General features: G+C 33.4%; 1 protein-coding gene across 2 annotated transcripts in view; it reads right to left on the minus strand.

The window, feature by feature from the left end:
- The window catches only part of LOC145241513 (ATP-binding cassette sub-family A member 2-like), a 215,184-nt gene that overhangs the window by 130,205 nt on the left and 63,467 nt on the right, over positions 1-21,512 (minus strand). For both annotated transcript variants that reach the window (XM_080104553.1, XM_080104554.1), the window contains exons 4-7: positions 11,949-12,106; positions 11,531-11,652; positions 3,522-3,836; positions 805-906 (exon numbers count right to left, since the gene is read on the minus strand). In XM_080104553.1, coding sequence (XP_079960679.1) covers positions 805-906; positions 3,522-3,836; positions 11,531-11,652; positions 11,949-12,106 — 697 coding nt within the window. The remainder of the gene's footprint in view (positions 1-804; positions 907-3,521; positions 3,837-11,530; positions 11,653-11,948; positions 12,107-21,512) is intronic.

Genomic DNA, 21,512 nt, shown 5'->3' on the forward strand with positions numbered 1-21,512 from the left:
TCTCCAAATAATTGTTCTCATTTGAATTCAAAGAAACAAAATTAATCCAATCCAAGGGTAAAAAATGTACCCAAAAACAAGCTCAAATTAAGCTCAAATTGCACTAAACAATAACTAAAGAAAGATAAAAACAGTAATGGCATGAAAATTGATATATAAAAATAAATGTTATAAAAAAAACAATAAAAAATAGAGTTGCACACACCACCTAGGTGAGTGCTAGCAGATGAGATGCATGCAAGGAGGAGGGTGGGAGAGAAACAAAGCTAACACGCACACACATTATATGGTAACTAAAAAGGAGCAAGATTATACAAAATTAAAAACGTTGAATAAACTTACTAAATGCTTAATATTTAAATTTTAATGCAACAGAAAGGATGAAAATAATAAAAAAAATAAAGAATAAAATTGTAACCAACTTACCATGGAGACATGAATGAGTGACTAATGAAAGTGAGCGAAGAGGAGGAGGCAGGGAGAGAGGACTGAGACAGCATAGTCTAGCCTATGATATACACAAACACACTTTTTTTCTTGCTTGGTGTTCTGTATTTTTTGGGCTTTTCCTTTGGTATTGGGGGGGGTTCATTTTTAAATTTTTGGCATTGCATGATTTTTTAAATCTTATCACAAAAAGATCATCGTATCTTAGTGCATGAATATACATACAATGTATCATCATATTTCCAAAAATTTATGATTTAGTGCATCTGTATCTCAAGATACTGTATAATTTTTGTAAAATGTTAAAAAATTTCAAATAATTAAAATGATATGAAATACAAATATCCAGTTGCTTACCAAATCTGATTCGTTGTATTTTGGGCTAACAATCAACAAATTTGATTCATCAGCTTTTTGACAAGTCATTTTCCGAATTACAGTTGGAGAGAGAAGAACAAGCTGAAAAGAAATAAGTAAATCATAATAGGAATATTTGTAAACATTTTATTTAAATTTTAATCAACTTAAATCCATATTTTTGTTGCTGCCACTGATGCCATGCATGTATCTCTTGTTTTTGTCCTCTGACTGAGGATATTTTCATTAACTGAAGCAAAAGGCCACAGCATACTTCTGACATTCAGTTTCATATAATTAATTTATTCAACCATATAGTTTGCATATTGTAATATATCAATTACAAATGTTTTAATATGCTTCTATAGTCTTTGGTATTTTCCCTTTTTTTTTAATTTTTTAAAATTTTATTTCTTATTGTCATGATGAATAAATAAATCCAGGAGTTGGACAGAAGAGTATCTGAATATCTTATAGATTAGTTTCTGCTCTCATTAACATTTACATTTTTCATATTTGGAAAAATATTAAATAAAGAATTTTTTTTTAATATAATAATCATTTAATGGCAAAGAGAAGGGAGTAAAAGAAAGAGATAGAGAGAGTTACTTATGTTTCAAGTGCATTACTCAATTATTAGCATCTCACAAAACCATTTTAAGTATACCTTGTCTTATTGAAGCTCCCCATTGCAGAAAGTTGCACCTGCCATTCCCTGTTGTTATGTCCAACAGCATATTCAGCTAAATAGCATTAACTTCCTTTTCTTATGATGCAACAGGGTTAATGCTTTGATCTGTTTGTTACCTCTGTCTGAAACGTTTCTAGTTTTCAAACATAATCACCACTATATGTACTAATATCTACCAACAAACATACCCACATCAATATTTAACAATGCAGTCAAGATTTCCCCCCGAGCATCATCAGACCTCTTCATCTCACTAATAAATACAGGATATTAGACACATGTTGTATATTAATGAATATGTCAGTTCATATCTTTGGTTGAAAAATATTTGTAAGGAAAATTAACACAAGGATGTTTTACAGACAAGGAGAGAGCAGATATTAGGTGATTAAGCCTTCGGGAAAATAGACCCAACATAAGAAGCAGACTTTGACAAGTGGTTTGGAGTCTGAACAGAAAATCCAGAGTGAGCACATATTTTGAGACGTCTTAAAAACCTTTAGAATTAACAAGGGCATGAGCTTGTAGCCAAGTGTCACTTTCTGTCCTTCACTATTAGCCTTTCTATGCTCCTCCCCACCAGAGAGACTGCTTCGAGATCTAAATAAATGAACATTCGTTTAACACCAAAATCACTGTAACATAATGCAAATGGCTATATGCAAAGCATGCAAAATGATTTCACCGGTAAATAAAAAAAGGTTATAAAAAGGAGAAATAGGATGATCTTGTGTTAGAAGCATGGATAATGTTCGAGATTACATGAGAAGCATGAATGACACTCAAAAATATGATCACATGGGTGACATCATGGCCATCACAATGAGGAAATCAATGTTGTTACAAAGAAAAAGTGAGTTAAAGTTTGTTTCTATTCTTTGTCTACTTTTCGACTAAGGCCACAACTACAAATGTGTTGTATCCACAACCCGAACTACATTACATCACAATGATTGTGTCTTTCCATTTTAATCAAAGAAAAAGGGTGTCTTAATAATTTCAATGCAACTGGCTGGTTATATTTCTGTAATGTTAATTGTAGCAGCCATCTTCTCTTCTTTCTATCATTGTAGACATCATCTTCAATAACAGCTCTAATAAATGTTATTCATCAAGAAACAATGTAATTGGGTTTTTAAAAAATTCTTTAGGAGTTTTACTTATTTCTTCATGCATATACATATAACAGCTCCCATCCCATCTGCATAGAAAAGCAATGATCTTCCATGCTCATTTTCCACACAAGACAAACGACTTCCTGTCTCTGACATCACTGGCATGACACAGTTCTCACTTGAATTCTAATACAAAAATTCCATTACTTGATTTTTAACCTTACATGGAAATCAACAATAGTAACCTCATCTTAACACATTTGCATCTAAATATAATTACAAAACGACATTATCCAGAATACTTGGATAAGTATATTTCATTTTGATCAAAAAGGTTACAATGATATTGTCTAGCAAATGTTTGCCAAATAAATGTTTTTTATTGTATCTACTAGCTATCCTCACCTAAGATTATTTATAGTTAACCAGTATTGCCTAGGTAGTAGTGAAGTAAATCTATTTTTTAATGTTTTACTTGATTGCACATTTTAAAACTTCGGGTAGATAACTCCTATTATATTCTTCAATTAAAACTAGTAATTTCTCTTGCTGCTTTTTATTTTTTGGTGATTATTTAACAACTATTTTATATTAATAGTTGTTTACACTAGACAAATTATTTTTTCAAAATGAATTTTAGCTAAATATATTATTATATAATATGTGAAAACAATAAATGAAACCTGGCGAGACAGAATCAGTTCGACAAGATAATTTATATGTTGAACTGGTTGTCTTGATCCAGTATTGCTCAGTAGCATTTATACCTAAATTTTTGTTTTGTATTGCTCATGAAAATTAAGTAACCAAAGATTATTAATTTTAAATGGTTCAGACATCTTATGAAATGGTGAATACTTCAAATTTTATCTCAAATGTGAGATAAATAAAACAAAATATTGTTTACTTACCTTAAGCATTTCGGCGACTTTCATGGGATTTATTTTTATTGATTTGCCATATACAGGTAAACCAAGTAGCTGACCAACTGTTTTGAAAATGGCACTGTTAAATTTTAACTGACCACTATCAAGTAATTTATAAAGTAAGCCATGGGTAAATTTCAAGCCGAAAAGAAGATCTTTTCTTTGGAATAATTGCTCAGCTTGATCTTCTTGGTTAGTGCGGTCATAAAGGAGATTATTTTCTTCATTTGATGCATCTCTTTTCACTCTTTGAGTACTGTGTGAAGAATTGACAGCAGATCCAAACAGAAGTTCATAAGCCTAAATGAAAACAATTGATTTAATTACATTCAGAATTGTGAAACACAATAATATTGACTTTCATTTGATCTGTTGATTTATTTCTGTTTCCCGGTGAGAAAATTTATACAAGAACACAGAAAGTGGGACTAAAGACTAGCAACCTAGAGGTAGAGCAATCTGGCCTAAAAAAATGCCTGAGCATTTCAATCAACATTCCTCATCTCAGGTGATTAGCAATAAACTAATCCCTTCTCAAAGGAAGAAGGCAAAACCTGGGAGGATGGATCTCCAAGAACTAGACAGGACCAGCAACATACTGTGGCAGTGTCGTTGGATGTAATGATGTTGATGATGGCAATGGTGATGATGATGATCACGATGGAAAGAAAGCATTGTTAGGAAAGGTTATAGTACCAATTTAATACACACACACATTTATTTGTGGATATTGATAAAGAAATGTTTTCTTCCATGATAATTTCTGTTGACATAAACGGCGATTAAAAAAGAACACTAGCTGAAAACGCGACATTCCAATATAAAGATATCTTTAAAAAAATGTCAGAAATGTCGATTTGACAAATTCATCTCAATAGGCTACCCCTGTTAAGAAAAGCAGTTAACCAAATTCTAGGTGGTCAGAATTTATTATTGGGTCACGCAAAATATAGGCCATATATGATGAGTTTTTTTATGATAAGGAAAAATAAGATGGTGGATACAAAGTCAAGTGTCTATTAATTATTGTTCAGGGAATTTGATCATCCCCAAAAGATAAACAAATTATTTCTTTTTTACTCATATGAAATAGCACTTGGGAAAAACCCTTGGTTATGCAAATGAAGCAAAAAGAGGAGGGACCCTCCCACGTGAGTGATGATGAAAGGTAGAGACCCAATGGAGGGTGAAATCAATGGACCCTCCTGTTGGGAGTGACCGTCAGAAATACAGATTAAGGAAGAAGAAAAAAAGAAAAAAATTGTTTTAGAGCTTGAGAATTTCAAAAATTGCCTGAGATTGGTTTTCTGAGAATTGATTCTCAATATAATGAAAAGCAAAAATAGCCTTGAGGACACACTTGTCAAATGCCTGGGGCTTTCACACCAGTCAGAAAGAAACTCCTGACTTGCCTTACCCTATTCTAAGCCCTTGAATCAACACTGTAAAAAGACAAGTCCTGACTTTACTAATGGAAGCTGCCAGTCCTCAGAGCATTTGTATATAGAGTGACAACTCATGAATGATCAGAGTCTTGTAACTTTCAATGAATTATTTCTTTGTTTATAAGAAAAATGACTATTGTTTTTTCTTTATTTGTTGATTGCTTCTCAAATTGAAGGTGCAGTTAATTTCAGATCTACCCTGATGCCCAGACAGTGACAACACAGACCAAGCCATTGCGAAAAGAGAACTTAATACAAAATCAAAACAACATACAAATAAACAGGGTTACCACAGGTTGTGCATGTTTTGTGTGTTCTGAGCATCTGAGCGGTATTTTCCAGTGACCAGTTACCTGGTCATCCAACTAGACAGAGTTAAAAGTGTAGCCACCAGTGCACATTTTCTTGCCCATGTGCATGACGAGAACCTGCCCAGGGTGGTATTAAAATACTACAACAGGGAAAAAGCCATTTCGATAATGGTCCAGACTGTTGGCTTTAATGAGGAGGAAAAAATCTCTGGCTGAAATTGCTTGATCTGTTGACCTTGGTCAGTACCAAATAGGTAACCATTTAGGCATACCAGGTGCTGTATGTAAGAGGGCAATGACACCTATCTGCAAAACCTAATATTGTCAAAATTGATTTTATATATATACTAGCTGGACACATAGTGTTGCCTGATCATACAATACACTTAAACATGATATATTAATTTATGCAGATTGCATATGCATTGTTATAGAATCAATCCTCTATTAAATATTATACATTACAAAGAATGATTTACTAAAAATAATATCATTCATCAAATTCAGTCTGTGTTTGTTTACAATATCACATCAGCTGATATTTGCACTTGATGATCTTAAAAATAGTCTTTCTTCTCTTAAAGATAAAAAAGAAGAATTTTTACATACATACATACATACATATATATATATATATATATATATATATATATATATATATATATATATATATATATATATATATATATATGACATTTTTATTCACAATGGTTATCCGGAGAAATTGGTTGCTAATATTATTTATAATAAAGTTAAAGCTCACAATTCTCCTACAGTTTTTAGTCCCTCCAAGTGTCTTGTTTATTTAAAAATCCCTTGGATTGGTGACCCTAGTCAGTGTTTGGGTAGACTTGTTATCAAGTCTGTATCAAATTGTTTCCCATCTGTTGCTCTTCGCTTGGTTTATCGTATTAAGCCTGCATTTCCTTCAGTTATGAAGGATGGTTTGCCCTACATCACAAATAGTAATGTGATTTATCAATTCAACTGTCAGTTTGCTGCTGTCTATGTAAGTCGAACCCGTTTAAATTTGCAGAAAAGAATAAACCAACATGTTCCAGCAAGCATCAGACTAGGTAAGCCTCGTCACCCCTCGTTCACCTTGTAATCTGCTATTGGTCAGCACCTCGCTGAAAATCCAGCGTGTGCCAATGCATATAAAATGGGCTGGTTTAGAATTTTACACCGGGCTGACTCTTCGAATCACCTGAGGATTCTGGAGTCAGTCTCTATCCTTTCACGCAGGTTCTCTCTCTCTGTTGACAGAAGGAATTCGTAAAATCTTTAGACTTATTTATTGATATATTTTAAATTTTAACTTCCGCACATATCCCATTTTGTACATATATTTTATACAATTGTATATATTCTACAACGTATAATTCAATCGTAATTTCTTTTTTTACTCGTAATCCCATTCGCCCTTCATTTAATTTTATATGTATATATAATTTTTTTTTTTCATCCATTCGCTATAATTTTATAAGTAATCCCCACTTAAGTCTTCGCTCTTGCGTGACATTTGTTTTACACTTGATAGAAATTCAACGATTGACTCCTGATAAGCTTGTTGATGAAAGGGGCCCCTATAGTCTCCCCCCCCCATTTAAAGCGCTTTATAAGTTTTGTACCGTAAAACACTTATTTATATATAATATAGTATATTCAGGTCAAAATCAATTGGAAGAGAAAGATTAATGAGATGGATGGATTCTCTGTTGAATGAAAATGATAAATGGAAGAAAGAAAATTTGATTATTTATGAGGATAGTGCATGACAAGTATTTGTTGACATTAAATTTGAGAACAACCATGTTGCATCCTATTGGGAAACAATCCATTGGTAATATGTCCCACAATTAAAATCTTTGAAAACAATCTTGTTCATCAAAATTCAGATGAAATCCTTGTAAATTATGATTGGAACAAGCAAAATTGGATTACCTATGAGGACGATTTATAACAGGTATTTGTTTACATTGGATTTGAAGATGAGAATGTTTTAGTCTGCAGGAAAGCAGTTCTGTAACAAGATTAATTTGGAATAAGCGAAAAAACAGGAAATAAAATAAGAATTGTAACCTAGATGGTGACAAGATGTATTCAGGGGCGTGGATAAATGTTGCATTTGGAATGTGATAATGATAGTCTCACTAATTGCAGAGTTGAGACAAGAATGAAAATATAAACATTGCTTGTATTTTGAGGCATGCCGATTTGAGGAATGTGTTCAAAACAATTTTCAGTGTTTGCCATTAATCGATAGAGAATAAAATAAAAACAAAAAAGAAAGACTTACAATTGAAGTGAATGCTGACCTGTTGCTCTGTTCAACTATGGTTGGAGAGTGAAGTGTATCAGGAGAATGACATTTTAAAATAAATTGTAAACTATAAAAATTTTTTTTCTTTTTTGAGATAAGTAAAGAACAGGGTATGATACAACATACCTCCATACTAATGTGTTCTATAGATTGGAAGTTCTGGGAAAGAAACTCTGTTTATGAGAATTCTGTGCACTTATTTTTCTCACATTGTGAAAAAAATATATATATATAAAATAAACTCAATTAACTTTCTTGGAGTTATATTTTTGGATTTTACCGTCATTGGATTATTTACCTTTCACCAGACTATCCATTCACGTTTAATCACCTTTTTCTTCACCATATTCCCTCTGCTTCACTTTTTGTTATCAAGTAAGATCTTTGACTCACTTGTAGTTTCATCAAGTACTTTTGTATGCAAAATCCGATCCCGCATTTTGCTAATTCCTACCCTCTGATTAAAAGGAAAGTATTTCTTCGAAAGTCCGCGGATTAAGGACTATCCACTTATTAAGTGTTTCCTTTTCAGATTATATGTTTTTAACTCTTTTTCAAAGTGTTTTTTAACATGTTTTATTAACTGTTTGCTCTTATATATATATGTGTCACAATATTGAAATATATCAATATTATATTAAAAATATATTTAATGGCTAAAATTCCAAGATGTGAAGGAGTTGAAACGATTAAGTAAACCGTTACCATGACAGCAACGACGATAATGAAGAGAAAAACAATAGAAAAAAAAGAAAAGAAAAATACTGATATATTTAAAATTCAGAAAAAAAAAAAAAAAAAGTGTTGAACGTTTCTTTAGGAAAAAGTTAACTGTTAAGAAATTAAAACGCTAATTAGTTGCAGTGAAGGTCTTGAGAACGATAGACATCTACACGACTGCTGGTAAACAGAAGACAAAGCCACGAGAAGTATAAAAAGGAAAACATTTGTTGTCGACCAGCGTAAAACTAAAGGTTGGTTTATCTTTCACTCTTTCCATTTGTCAATTATTAAGACATATCAGATCACTTTAAAAGAACTATTAAATATGAAAACTCAGAGATTTTGCTAGTGTTTGATAAAAAAAAGTATAGCGCCCAAAAGGAAGAAAAACAAACAAAATAAACAAATAGCAAATCAATCAGAGTAACCTCCATTGATATATTATAAAGAAACATAGAAGAAAAATAATGATGAAAGGGACTCAACTCTGTAAATTATCTTTGTTATAAACCAGTTTTTTTCTCTTTTCTTTGAGAGTTTGCTATGCGAGACATATACATATACAAAAAAAAAAAGACAAAAGAAAGAAAAAAAAAGGAAAAAGATAAGACTTATGAACTTAAATATATATTATCCTCTTTTGAAATTTGTATATACTACTCATTTGTGCTTTGATTCTGTTTATTAAAATAAAACAAAAAGAAAAAAAGGAATATATATATATATATATATGTTGAATTGGTTATCTTTTAATGTTAAAAATATATGTTGAAACTTTTCTGACCTACCATCTCTTGCAGCAACAGTCAGCCGATTGCTAAGATAAAACTATGTATCCATCTGATGTCTATTTTATACAACACACAAGCCTATAGACTGTGTTTAAATCGAAGAAGGGCAGATAATTAACACCCCCATTTAAATGCTCTCTCTTTTTTTTTTTTTGATAGAGGAAGTCAATTATATATGGACTGGTACATAGCACCTTTGCGGTCTTCCACGCAATCTGAGATAAAATATTCTTTTTTTTTAAGTTAATTCATAAAAAAGCTAACCTCAGAAGGGGCACGTCACAATATATATATATAAAATCCAAGGTGAAATCTAATGTAGGGTGGTCAAAAAAAGATCAACAAGTGCTCAATGCTGAAGTAAAGCTAAATGTAATCTTTATTTTTTTACCTGAAGTGAATACAGAGCTTTATAGTTTGTTTCAGCAGACACAGATGAATCATCTAACCTACTTCAGATATTCTGTATTATATATATATATATATTATATATCAAAGTAACTTTGTGCGTGTGTGTTCCTTCCTCATAGGCTTAGCCGTTTCTTTTGTAGATATAGATATATATATATATATATATATCTATGTGTGTGTGTGTGTATTAAAAATCTTTTTTTTAATACATGGATAGAAAAATGAGTAAAATAGAAAGTATCCACTACATGGCCACTGCATAAAAAAATCCCAATATTTTAGGAAGAAATTTTTGGGAGCAAATAATTGTTAAATTAATTTGTTTATTTTTTAACAAATAATAAAATCAAACGTCTATTTTTTTTTATAATTAGAAATATCAAAATTAAATAAATTTCACTTTGAAATTTTAAAAACTTTTATTCACCCCAAACAAGGCACACTGTCACAAAGACTTAATGGATTACCGTGAATTAGTGATTATACCTACATGAGTTGTACAGCGAGATGTTTATTCACATTACATTTAATTTTTGCATGTTGGTACAGTAAGAGAGAATGCAAAATGCTAGAGTTTGAAAAAAAAAAAAGCTATTGGAGTAGAAAGTGAAGGAGTTGCAAGTAAAATAGCTCCTTAGTGGGGTGCTGTAGCTTTCAGATCCTATTTGAGGGAAAGTAGGTGCTTTCTTGGTGTTTAGCACTCTTCACCCATTACAACGTCTCTCTTGGCATAGGGACACATTCATCCAGTAGTGAACAGTCAATTCTAAACTGGTACAGACTAGAGGAATCTGACCATCCAATTAAAAAGCATAGGGACACATTCGTCCAGTAGTGAACAGTCAATTCTGAACTGGTATAGACTAGGGGAATCTGACCATCCAATTAAAAAGCATAGGGACACATTCGTCCAGTAGTGAACAGTCAATTCTGAACTGGTATAGACTAGGGGAATCTGACCATCCAATTAAAAAGCATAGGGACACATTCGTCCAGTAGTGAACAGTCAATTCTGAACTGGTATAGACTAGGGGAATCTGACCATCCAATTAAAAAGCATAGGGACACATTCGTCCAGTAGTGAACAGTCAATTCTGAACTGGTATAGACTAGGGGAATCTGACCATCCAATTAAAAAGGCATTGTTTGGTTAGTCAACCTATATTTCTGTTCAGTGCTCTGAAGTAAATATTTTTTAAAGAAATGATTAAATTAAACTTTTTTTTATAATTAAATTTTTTTTTTAAATTAAAAGAATGTTTTAAAAATAGTTAATATTATTAATTATTAACCAGATATATTACAAAGTAACAAACAATTATTAATAAATAATAAATTCAAATTGTTTTTTTTATAAATGATAAAAAGTAAAATAATCAGGAACTTTTTCTAGAGCAATAGCAGTTTTCTACTTCTGACTTCATACACAGCAACACCATGATAAAGTGAATACTTGAATAAACGAGAAAACTGATTGCAAACAAAAGTTATGTGTTGATGTTTGTGTATTCAATTCCTGATAAATTTATTAGGTTTTTTACTAATAATTCACCACATATCAAAACCAAAAGTCAATTAAGAATAAGGCAATGAGATTGTCAGCCTAATGATGAAGAATATTATGAGAGGATTGAAAACAATAAATGAAATCAACAAAATTTAATCAAGGATGGCTTAAAGACAACCAGATATCGATCTGCAGAGAAGCAGTCTAATGGTAATGTGTTCCAAACATGGGAAGTTCATGACAGAAAACTGTTCATATAAATTTCATTTACTGTTAACAGAGAAAGAAAAGTTTTTTATGCTCGTTGTAGACATATTTTTGCTGTGAATGTTTTACAATGGGGGTGGGAGATTGTATCTCAGTTGACCACATTCCATGGAAATAATTATAGAGCAAAGAAACATTAGCTGTGAGGAAGAGGTAGCAGAGAACATAAGAGATTATGCCCCCCTTCCCGCCAAGTTAAAAAATATGTCAACTTACCTTTTTGGTGTTTACAGAAGCATGAAGTAAAGTTTGAACTTCGATTGGAGTTAAAGATATATTTTGGATGAGAAATTTTTCTAATTCGGCTGTATTATTCATGAGTTGATTCAATTTGAAATCTGCAAAGAAATACAACAAAATACAATTCTAAAAAGTTATGTGAAACCAGAACAAGCTTTTGTCTTTTAATCTTTATTTTAGTCTGGGCCTCCCAGATGGTACTATCTCTTCATTTGGGAAAAGCCAGATAAAGACAGCTAGTATCTAGTAAAAATTAAACAGATTGAACTCCTATTTTCAATAACACATTGAAAAAGAACCCTAAAAAATATTTTTAAATAAAATAATTTTTAAAAAGTGGTTTAAAATTAGAAAGCAGAACTGTCAAACATCACTGAAAGATTTTTTTACTCACTCTTTGAATTTTTCAATTTATCGCGTAAAGCAGCTGGATCATCTATAATACTTTTGTAGATGCTTGGAATCTCGTCCATTTCTTTCAGGCTAAAATCAGGCTCAAAGAAATTATTATCCTTTGCCACAGATTGAACTTGACTCAAAAACTGGTGAACTCTGCAAAATCAGAGAAAAACAAGCAGAAAACTCAATTTTTCTCAAAATATGATTTTGTAAACAAATTGAAAGAATTAATCACAAAAGGCTCATTTTTTTTTTGTTTTAGCCATGAGTTACCACTTATTAAGATAAAAAGCCACTCAAGAATAAAGATTTATGAAATTAATGGATTGTCAGTTTAATGATGAAAAATATTATGAGAAGATTAAAAATGATGAAAGAAACAACATTTGATGGTTTGTGGAAACTATTAGTCTGCATGACTTTGGAGCAGTTCACCTATTTTGTTAGAGCAAAACTAATGAAGTCATAACTAATACAAACGAAAATATTTTTCAAATTAGAAACAATGTTTTATTACAATTGACACTTCTGCCATTACTAACCAGCAGAGCATTACTTCTCTTGACTAAGGGAAAAGTTTAACAAACGTTTGTGCAATGTGATGATGTATAAAAGTGAAAAGATATATGCTGCATGGAGAAATGATATGACAATGATATGATGACGATGATATAATCTAACTCTCACAATACAGTCTTAAATATGATTGCCTTTGGAACAGTCATTCTCAACCTTTCCTCCATCATTAATCCCTCGACTTTATGTATTTCTGTATTTACCCCCTACTCCTATACAAAAAATTCATAGCCATCATAAAGTGACAGAAAAACACGAAGGTCAAAAAGAATCTTTTTATTGTTTAGAACTTTAGGTTTTGTATATAAATAGCATTATACATTTGTATCACAAAAATAAAGAACATCAAACTTATTCTAAATAGAAAATTATGAAGTTAATTTTTATAACAAAAAATAATGGACAGAAACAGCAGAAGTATTATTAGTGGGAACACTTGATTCATTGTTTATGCAAGGAACTGTTTCTGACAATGCTATGCTCATATCATCATTGGCTTTCAAGCGGTTTCTGGCTTATGTCTTTATTGCTACTAAACTCCGATACATATAAGTATGTACTGACAAAGGAACACGCACTTGGAAGACATGTTGAGTAAGAAGTGGGAATGAATCAGAGTTTTATCCAAAAATTAACACCAAATTTTTAAAATTCTTCTCTAAGAGTAAAAGAAGATTGAAGATCAATCAGTTCATCTTTTATTTCTGACAGTTCAATGGCAAAAAATCTTATCAATCTTTTTGTTAGAATCATGTCTTTGGAAAAGTAGCCAATGAAGTGATTCTTCAAGATATTCAAATGGTCTGTGATGTCTCCATTTATCCCAGGTAATACTCCAGAACTTTCATTCATGACATCATCTAAATTTGGGAAATTTGCAAAGTTGCTTTGATGAACTCTCCGTGTCCAGCTTTGTCTGCAATGCTGTCATCTTTTCACTTGCTTCAACAATGGTTACTGATATTTCTTGGAGTTGTTTATTAACTTGGTTAAAATGGATAAATATATCTGACAGATACTCCAAACAGGCGATGAACTTGGGATCATCTAAATTTTCACACAGCTTTGAATTCTGGTCACGGAGAAACATTTCTACCTCAGTACAGAGCTCAAACACACAATTTAAAATAAGTCAATATGAAAACCACTGCACTTCAGTATACAGTAAAAGAATGGAATTCTGAGAGCCCATCATCACAAAAAGCTTTGAACAAATGGTGATTCAATGTTCAGAACCAAATGAAGTTAACCTCACCAACTTTCTACAAAATAATTTTGCAGCTAATGCATATTTGTGATGAAAACAATGTGTCATTATTGCTTCACAAGCTCAGTGAAACCTGATCTTACTGTTGAGACACTTGTAGTCTGTCTAAACTGTACGAACGAACTGACTAAACCAAGATGGCCGACTCCTATTTATATCACCACAAGCAAGGGAGGTAACCAATGTCTACATTAACATTGCTGCTGTCCTCAAGTGAATAATTTATTTCTGATTTAACAAGTCCCTTAGAAGCTCAGACGAAGCTCCTGCCTTGGTCAAACAATCAGAGACCTGATCACAACCCTTGATCCATTCTATCTGTATCTCCCCTCTACTCTTCATTTCCTTCAGCCTTGCTACATCTATTCTCAATCGTCGATCGCTTACCAGATTGTTGGAATTCAATGTCTCCACAAGTGATGCATTATCTGTCTTGCAGAGAACGTCTGGCAATTTAGATAACTGAAATACCTCTTGTATCATAACCGCAGTCAAAACACCAGCATCAGCTCCCTCATTCAGAGCAAGAGTCTCTGAGGCCAATGGGCTTTTTGTCACTCTGTCCAATTTCTTTGACGCCCAACACATGGGGGCCATTTTGTCAGTACTTCCTCCAATAAAGACAACAAAACCACCCTGTGAAGATCCATCTTCCAGACTGGCATAAGAGGCATCAGTATAACACAAAATGTGTAAATCTGAGGGCTTTCCCAATTTTGGAAATGTTATAGAACCCTTCTTGGATTTCAATTTTGATAAGGCTTTATTCGCCTCAAATAAGGCTTTTACTTTGGGATGCTTTCCAGTGTTGCTCATTTTACACACATCAAAAGCTATATCAGGGCGTGTTTGAGTTGAAACCCACATCATCTGACCTTCAAGTCTCTTCAACTCATGCTTTTCTTCTTCATTCAGTTCATCATTTTTCCTCAGTATCCTCCCTTTGCTTATTTCTATTGGAGATATGGAAGATACATATAGATCTTGTTCTACAGTGATCCCATTTTCCTGTTGATTAACATTCAGTCCAACATATTTGAATGTTCCACTTTCATGAGATCCCACCTTAAATTTTTCTTTCAATGTTGCAATCACATCCCTTTCAAACTCTGTGTTTCCACAGAAAACAAAATCATCCACGTGCATAGCAAGAATTCCAGTCAAATTTCCTTTAATATCATGCCACAAAAACAATGCATTATCATAAGCACTTGCTACTCCTTTTAATTCAATCAAAGCCTGAGTAACTCTCTTGTACCATGCCCGTGGAGCATCATTCAATCCATAGATGCATCTTTTTAATTTCCACACTTGAGATTTAGGACAAACATCAGATGGTGGCCTCAGGTACACATCTCTCTCTAAAATACCACCTTGCAAAAAGGCTGAGGTAAAATCTATGGTCTGCAGCATCCAATTCTTTATTGATGCGGTTAGCATGACCATTCGCATAGCTTCACGGCTACATGTTGGGGAGTCCGTTTTCAGATTACTATTTTCTTCATAGCCTCGTGCTACAAGGCGAGCTTTCATTGTTTTCTGATTATCCTTGAATTTTTCAGTAATCACCCATCTTGTGGATATTGTTTTTTGACCTGTGTATGGCACACATTCAAATACTTCATAGGTGTTCATGTTTTTTATTTCTTTATGCTTGGCATCCATTACAGCTTTCGACTGCTCTTGTTCAGCGGTGAGCAGGACTACATTTTCCTGTTCAGTATATTGGGGCACTTCTCTCCAATGATCAATATGATTCCAGTTGATACAAACTTGATCCTCGTTTTCATCCTCAGGTTCTATATTGATCCAATGACTATATTTGCCAGTTGATTTAGGCTGTACTGACATAACCTTTCCTTTCTTCCACTCCTCACTTCCATTTATTTTATAAGTTATGGTCTTATTTCGGCCAGGTTTTTCAGTCTTATCCCTTAAACTGGTAGAACTATCAACAACTTCTTCTCTGTCTATATCTTCACTTTCTACCACTTGATTCTGCAACTCCTCCTCCTCAACTGAAAGGTATTCATTCTTCCCTTCTGTAGTGTTTCCCAGCATTTCAGCTTTTTTTGTTCTTTTTTCGTTGTTTTTATTCACTTTCATCAATTGGCACGGATGCATCCTATAAAATGCTCCGCCATGTCTGATTAAGACAAACTGGCCTTCTCTGCCTAACACTTTTGCTGGACCACGCCATCCTTTAAAACCCTGCCTCCGATAATAGATTTGGTCTCCGGTAGCATAATCTTCATCAGCATAAGTTCTGACATTAGACCTGAGAGCTCTCCTAATTCTCTCACTGGACTCAGCTTCCAAAAAGTTTCTCCTTGCACTATGGAGAGCATTTAAATTTTTTCTCACCATGTCACTTGTAGTAGAGGACTCCATAGCAGGTAACTGGTCTGTCAGAATTGAGGGTGTATTTACATTGAAACCGAATACAAGTTCATTTGGACTGTGTCCAGAGTAATTGAGGAGGGCATTTTTTGCACAAATAGCCCATGCCAAGGCAATTTCAGGTTCACACTTCTCATCGTCAATTGTTTTTTTCATTGCCTCAGCAACTATCAAATTATGACGTTCTACAGTACCGTTGCTGAATGGACTTTCTGCGGCAGTAGTACAGGTCTCTATGTTGAGTTTTTCATTCATCTGTCTATAGTGTTCGTTGTTGAATTCACCCCCATTATCACTCAGAAAACGAACAGGAGATCCGAAATAGGTAATCCACATCATAAAGATGTTTTTGATGATCTCCTCCTTCTTCTTTGTTTTGATCAATGTTGCCGCTGAATACCTGGTAGCGGCATCAATGAGATGTAGTATCCACACCTCATTGTGGATGAACTCTTTCAAATCCATGCAAACTGTGTGATTAAATCTATTGCCAAGAGGCAATCCCACAACCGGTCGCAGTGGAGCTTTTTTAAATCTAAGGCAAATTTGACAGTTTTCACAAACCTCCTCAATCGCCTTTATAAATTCCTTGTCATTGAATTTGCCACTTTTTTTAACCAAGGAAACAAGTTTTTCCTTCGAGGCATGAGCAAACTGTCGATGAAGTTTTTCTGCTTTTTTTTTTTTTTCTGTGAAAGAACACTGACCAAAATTCTGAACATGTAATACAATGTTCTTAGTACCACTATGATCCAACAACTTATTTGTTAAGGGGAGACAATAGTGCCCTGAAGTTGTGGTCTTTAGTTCAATACATTTATCAAAAATCCAGCACATATCTTTCCGGAAATCTAGCACTATTCCTGCTGTCTTCATTGATTTGTGACTTAATAGAAGAGGCAAGTCGTTTTTCACAATATCTGCTTCGATATAAACTCTTATACCTCCGAGTGTAACCGGAAATTTAGCAACTTTAATTGCTGTGACAGCCACTCCATCACCAAAACAAAAACTCCGGTCTGAGTTCGTATACTTCACTAGTTGCAGGTCACTTTCATTTAAAGTATCCAAATAAACATCAAGCCACACTTCGCCAGCCAGTGTGCGAGTACAAGCAGAATCCAAGACTGCCATTCCAAATGTTTCCTTTACAAGATTTGAGATTTTTTCATTTGTACTGTTCAAATAAATATTTTCTTGAATGAACAACGTAATGTGTATTTGTTCTGTCGCTTCCGTAAACCTGGGCGTATTTCTAGGACACTCTCTAATTAGATGGTTCGGAGACTGACATTTGTAACACAACAACACGTTTCCACTTCGGTCACATGGATTAGATTGTCCTCGACGAAAACGCCTTTTGTTGTTACCCGGTTTAGAATAATTATAGTTGACGATTTCGGGCTCTGATTTCACTGCTGGTACATTTTCATCACGATAAATGTCACCAAATACTTTCTTTATCGATTCCTTCATGTTTTGATACGTCAAAACAGAACACGTTGTCCGCGCTAATTTTTCGTTCTCTTCCGATATGTTAACCGCGTTCAAAACAAGAAAAGCTTGCACTCCTTCCGGTAGAATAATGTAGAATTTTTTTAATCTTTGGTACAAAAACTCATAACGAACAAGAAAGTCATTTATACTGGTACCTGACGGTCTTTTATAAGTGTAAAATTCCTTAAAAGTCATGTAAGCGCGCGTGTGTTCATCCTTTAAATATATGTCATCCAGTTTCTTTATTAAGATCTTCAAGCCATCTCGTCCGCCGATGTCACTTGTTGGCAATTCACGTACACATTCTCTAATATTCGGTGGTAGCGTCAAAAACACTGCTGGCCCTTTTTTTTCCTCAGAAAGATCCGTGAACAACGACCACATTTCAACGTCTTGTTTCCAGTTCTCGTAAACATCCTCCCCCTCCAACAATGGAGGTTGTTTGTTCGAAGTTGCCATATCCGATATCCGATCTGTCTAGTGCTACAGACAAGCTGTACAAAAAAAAAAAAATTTTTTTTTTTTTTATTTTTTTTTTTTCGTTTTGTCGCACACAGAGGGATATCTCTGCTACCATTTGTTGAGACACTTGTAGTCTGTCTAAACTGTACGAACGAACTGACTAAACCAAGATGGCCGACTCCTATTTATATCACCACAAGCAAGGGAGGTAACCAATGTCTACATTAACACTTACTTCCATCATGACTGGAGCTTAACCAAAAATTTGAACCAAAAATGTTCAACATAAGATTGTTCTTGTCAAAGAAGTCTTGTATTTTCTGCAGTATATCAATAGCCTTTGTTGTTTGCTGGACAGGTTCACAAAAGAGAAATTCATTTTTTAATTCTTTTCCACATGAATAACAAAACAAGAAGTTGCAAAAAAAAAAGTTGCAAAAAATTGGCTACATTGCAGATTTCATCAAGTTGCAAAGATATTTTTTGCTGGGGTAGATTTGATTTGTTCAATAACATGTTGGCAAATATCTTGAGACATTTCATTAATATGCGAGAATGGCTTGAATCATATAACACGTTTCAAGACTCCAAGCATAGTTTTGGGACACAATTGCCATTTTAGGTCAATTTTCAAAACAGATAATGTATAAGTGTTATACCATTTTTCTAAACCAAAATTTCACGAGGAATCCAATAAAACAAAAACGAATACAAAATTTTGATGGGAAACCATGTTTTCAAGCAATTCTTTCATGACGGCCGGAATCGCACTTCCCGTTTTTTTGTCCCAAGGACCGTATCCTGCAGATTGCGAAACTATTTAAGAAAATTACTCAAAACCTATCAATCATAAGTGTTAGGCCATCTTTCTTAACCAGAATTTTGTGAGGAATCCAAAAATAAGGGAGAGAATACCAGATCTTGATGAGAAATTGCCTTTGACATATAAATCATTCACAAGGGAAACCCTCAAAGCAAAAATGAAGGGTGGATCACTTAGTTTTCAACCCTGTTGGAGGGAATAGTTGTGGAAACCTATCAGAAGTGATATGACCACTTTGTTAGCACATAATTTGGTATCAACTGTGAAAAATACTGCTGGGGGACAAATTTGGAGAAAAAAAATATTACTGTAAAAAAAAAAAAAATGTACGTCTTCAATTTGGCCAAAATCAAAAATTCCTGATATACAAGTTGTTCAGATTGATATTAGTGACAAGTTGTATAGAAGGGATTTTTGATTTTTCGAAAATTGAAGGCAGGTTTTTTTTTTTACAGAAAAAATTATTTTCGGCTTCACTTTTCACCCGGTCAAACAAAACGTGCAATATTTTGGGAACCGCTAGCCGGTTGCTGCTGTTCTAAAGCTTAAATGAAAGCTAACTGATCAAGGTTACTGAGAAATGACCATAGGGACAGTGTTTGCTTCTTTTGTCATCATTTTAGAGGGATCTTTGCCAAAAAGACGCATTTTTTGACCAAAATCGGGAAAAAATTGTCACAGCCTGTAATTGAGGAGAATGGGTAAAATTCGAAGAGAGTTCTATGAGCAGCGTTTTTTTTGCACAAATGCAATTTTATACTATTGTTGAACGAAAATGATTATTTACTTCCCTTAGTTTCATGTCTAAAAGTGATTTTTGGCTCTTCTTTGTGGTGAGGTAACAAAAATTGTCACTAAAATATCTCCATTTTAGGCCTTTTTTTCAGTTATATCGTTTTTTTCCGGTTGAAAACAGGTATATTAACCATATAAACCTATGATTTTCTGAAAGACAATTTAGTTTTGCCTCACATATCACAAGAATAGCTTTGTAGATCATTGTGTGACTGATCAGTGATTTTTGACTTCAATTGTCCCAAAACTATGCTTGGAGACTTAAAACGTGTCATCCACATGCATGTTTAATCATGTCTAAGGAACAAGGTTTAATCAGCTTCTCGGCAATGTCATAAGGTATCTTGTCCTTTGCTATCTGCACCATTACATTATAGGAAGCTGAAAGCATTGGTTTCTTCTCAGATACAAAGCCAAGTTTGGGCAGTGTTTCTGTAGTCCTAAGCCTAGCTCTCTTTGCCTCAAATGTAGCACGGTCATCGGATGCATGGACAGGATATGAAACTTCCAGATGCTGTTTCAGTATTGAAGGTTTGAGTGACCCATTTCCAAGAACTTTTAACACAGCAGACACTGACACTTCTTGAATACATCCACAAAAATGAAGTCAAAGCCATGTTGGACATATGAATCCATTGGATATGACACAATCTGAAAAGAAATAATTATTTTTAAATTTTTAAATTATCAGGTACTTCAATTATTTACCTTTGACCATATCATTTTTTACCCCCTAGGAGTAAATTTACTTCAGGTTGAGAATCTTTGCGATAGTATATGAAGATGTGTGCAGAACATGAAACTTTGTCGGTTTGGTAATATTGAAAGAATCGATGATTGCATTAGTAGATATAGAACAGTTAAGGTAGCAAGTTTAGTTGACAGAGAAAAGGCAAGAAAAACATGGGAGGAAATGATGAAAATGGATTCAAGAGAAAAAGGGATAAATAAAAACATGGCCAAAGATTAATTTGGAAATAAATTTCTAAAAGCCAGCCAACACATGCCAGCGTGTATGTTGCCATATCTGGCGACATGCCACTCAGAGAATTCTTTCTTGTTTTGACAGAATACGAAATTGACTTCGCAATCTAGTAAGCTATGATCTCTTCGGTTCTCTGCAAATTTTCTCATAGATGAGACCTTGCTAGTTTTTTTCTATTCTCTCATTATTTCTATGGAAGGTTCTTGACTGAGTTCCAATCTGTAATTGCTCTTTGTAAGACATTCATGGCAAAAATCTGCTTTTCTATCACAACTGCAAAGAACTTTTCTTCCTTTCTTCAGCTTTCTTTACTTAGTGTCAGATGGAATTTACATTAACAGAATTTCTTCAAGAACTTCCCTTCTGTAAAACAACACCAGACTACTTCCTTACAGACTACAACATTGTCTTCAAATCAGCAAATACTTGTTATAAACCATCCTCATAAGTAATCAAATCCATTTTCAATCCTCTCATATTTTTCATCATTCAACTGACAATCTATTTTATTAATCCTTATCCTTGAGTAGCTTTGAACCTTTGTAAATAGTGACTCATTAGTTTAAAAAAAAAAAAAAAAGAGACGTTAAATCGAATACAATGATGTACATCAGAATATTTTTGCAATAAGTTATTTTTCTGTCTATGGAAATAGCATTCTTTTTCCCTTGTTTTATTGATAAAAATATAAGAGAATGATTGAAGCAAGAGTGATAGAACGTGTATAAAATAAAGGTATAACAAATTAGATATT

Source organism: Euprymna scolopes, chromosome 20, assembly GCF_053919585.1.
Source record: "Euprymna scolopes isolate OS-2025 chromosome 20, ASM5391958v1, whole genome shotgun sequence".
NCBI lineage: Eukaryota > Metazoa > Mollusca > Cephalopoda > Sepiida > Sepiolidae > Euprymna > Euprymna scolopes.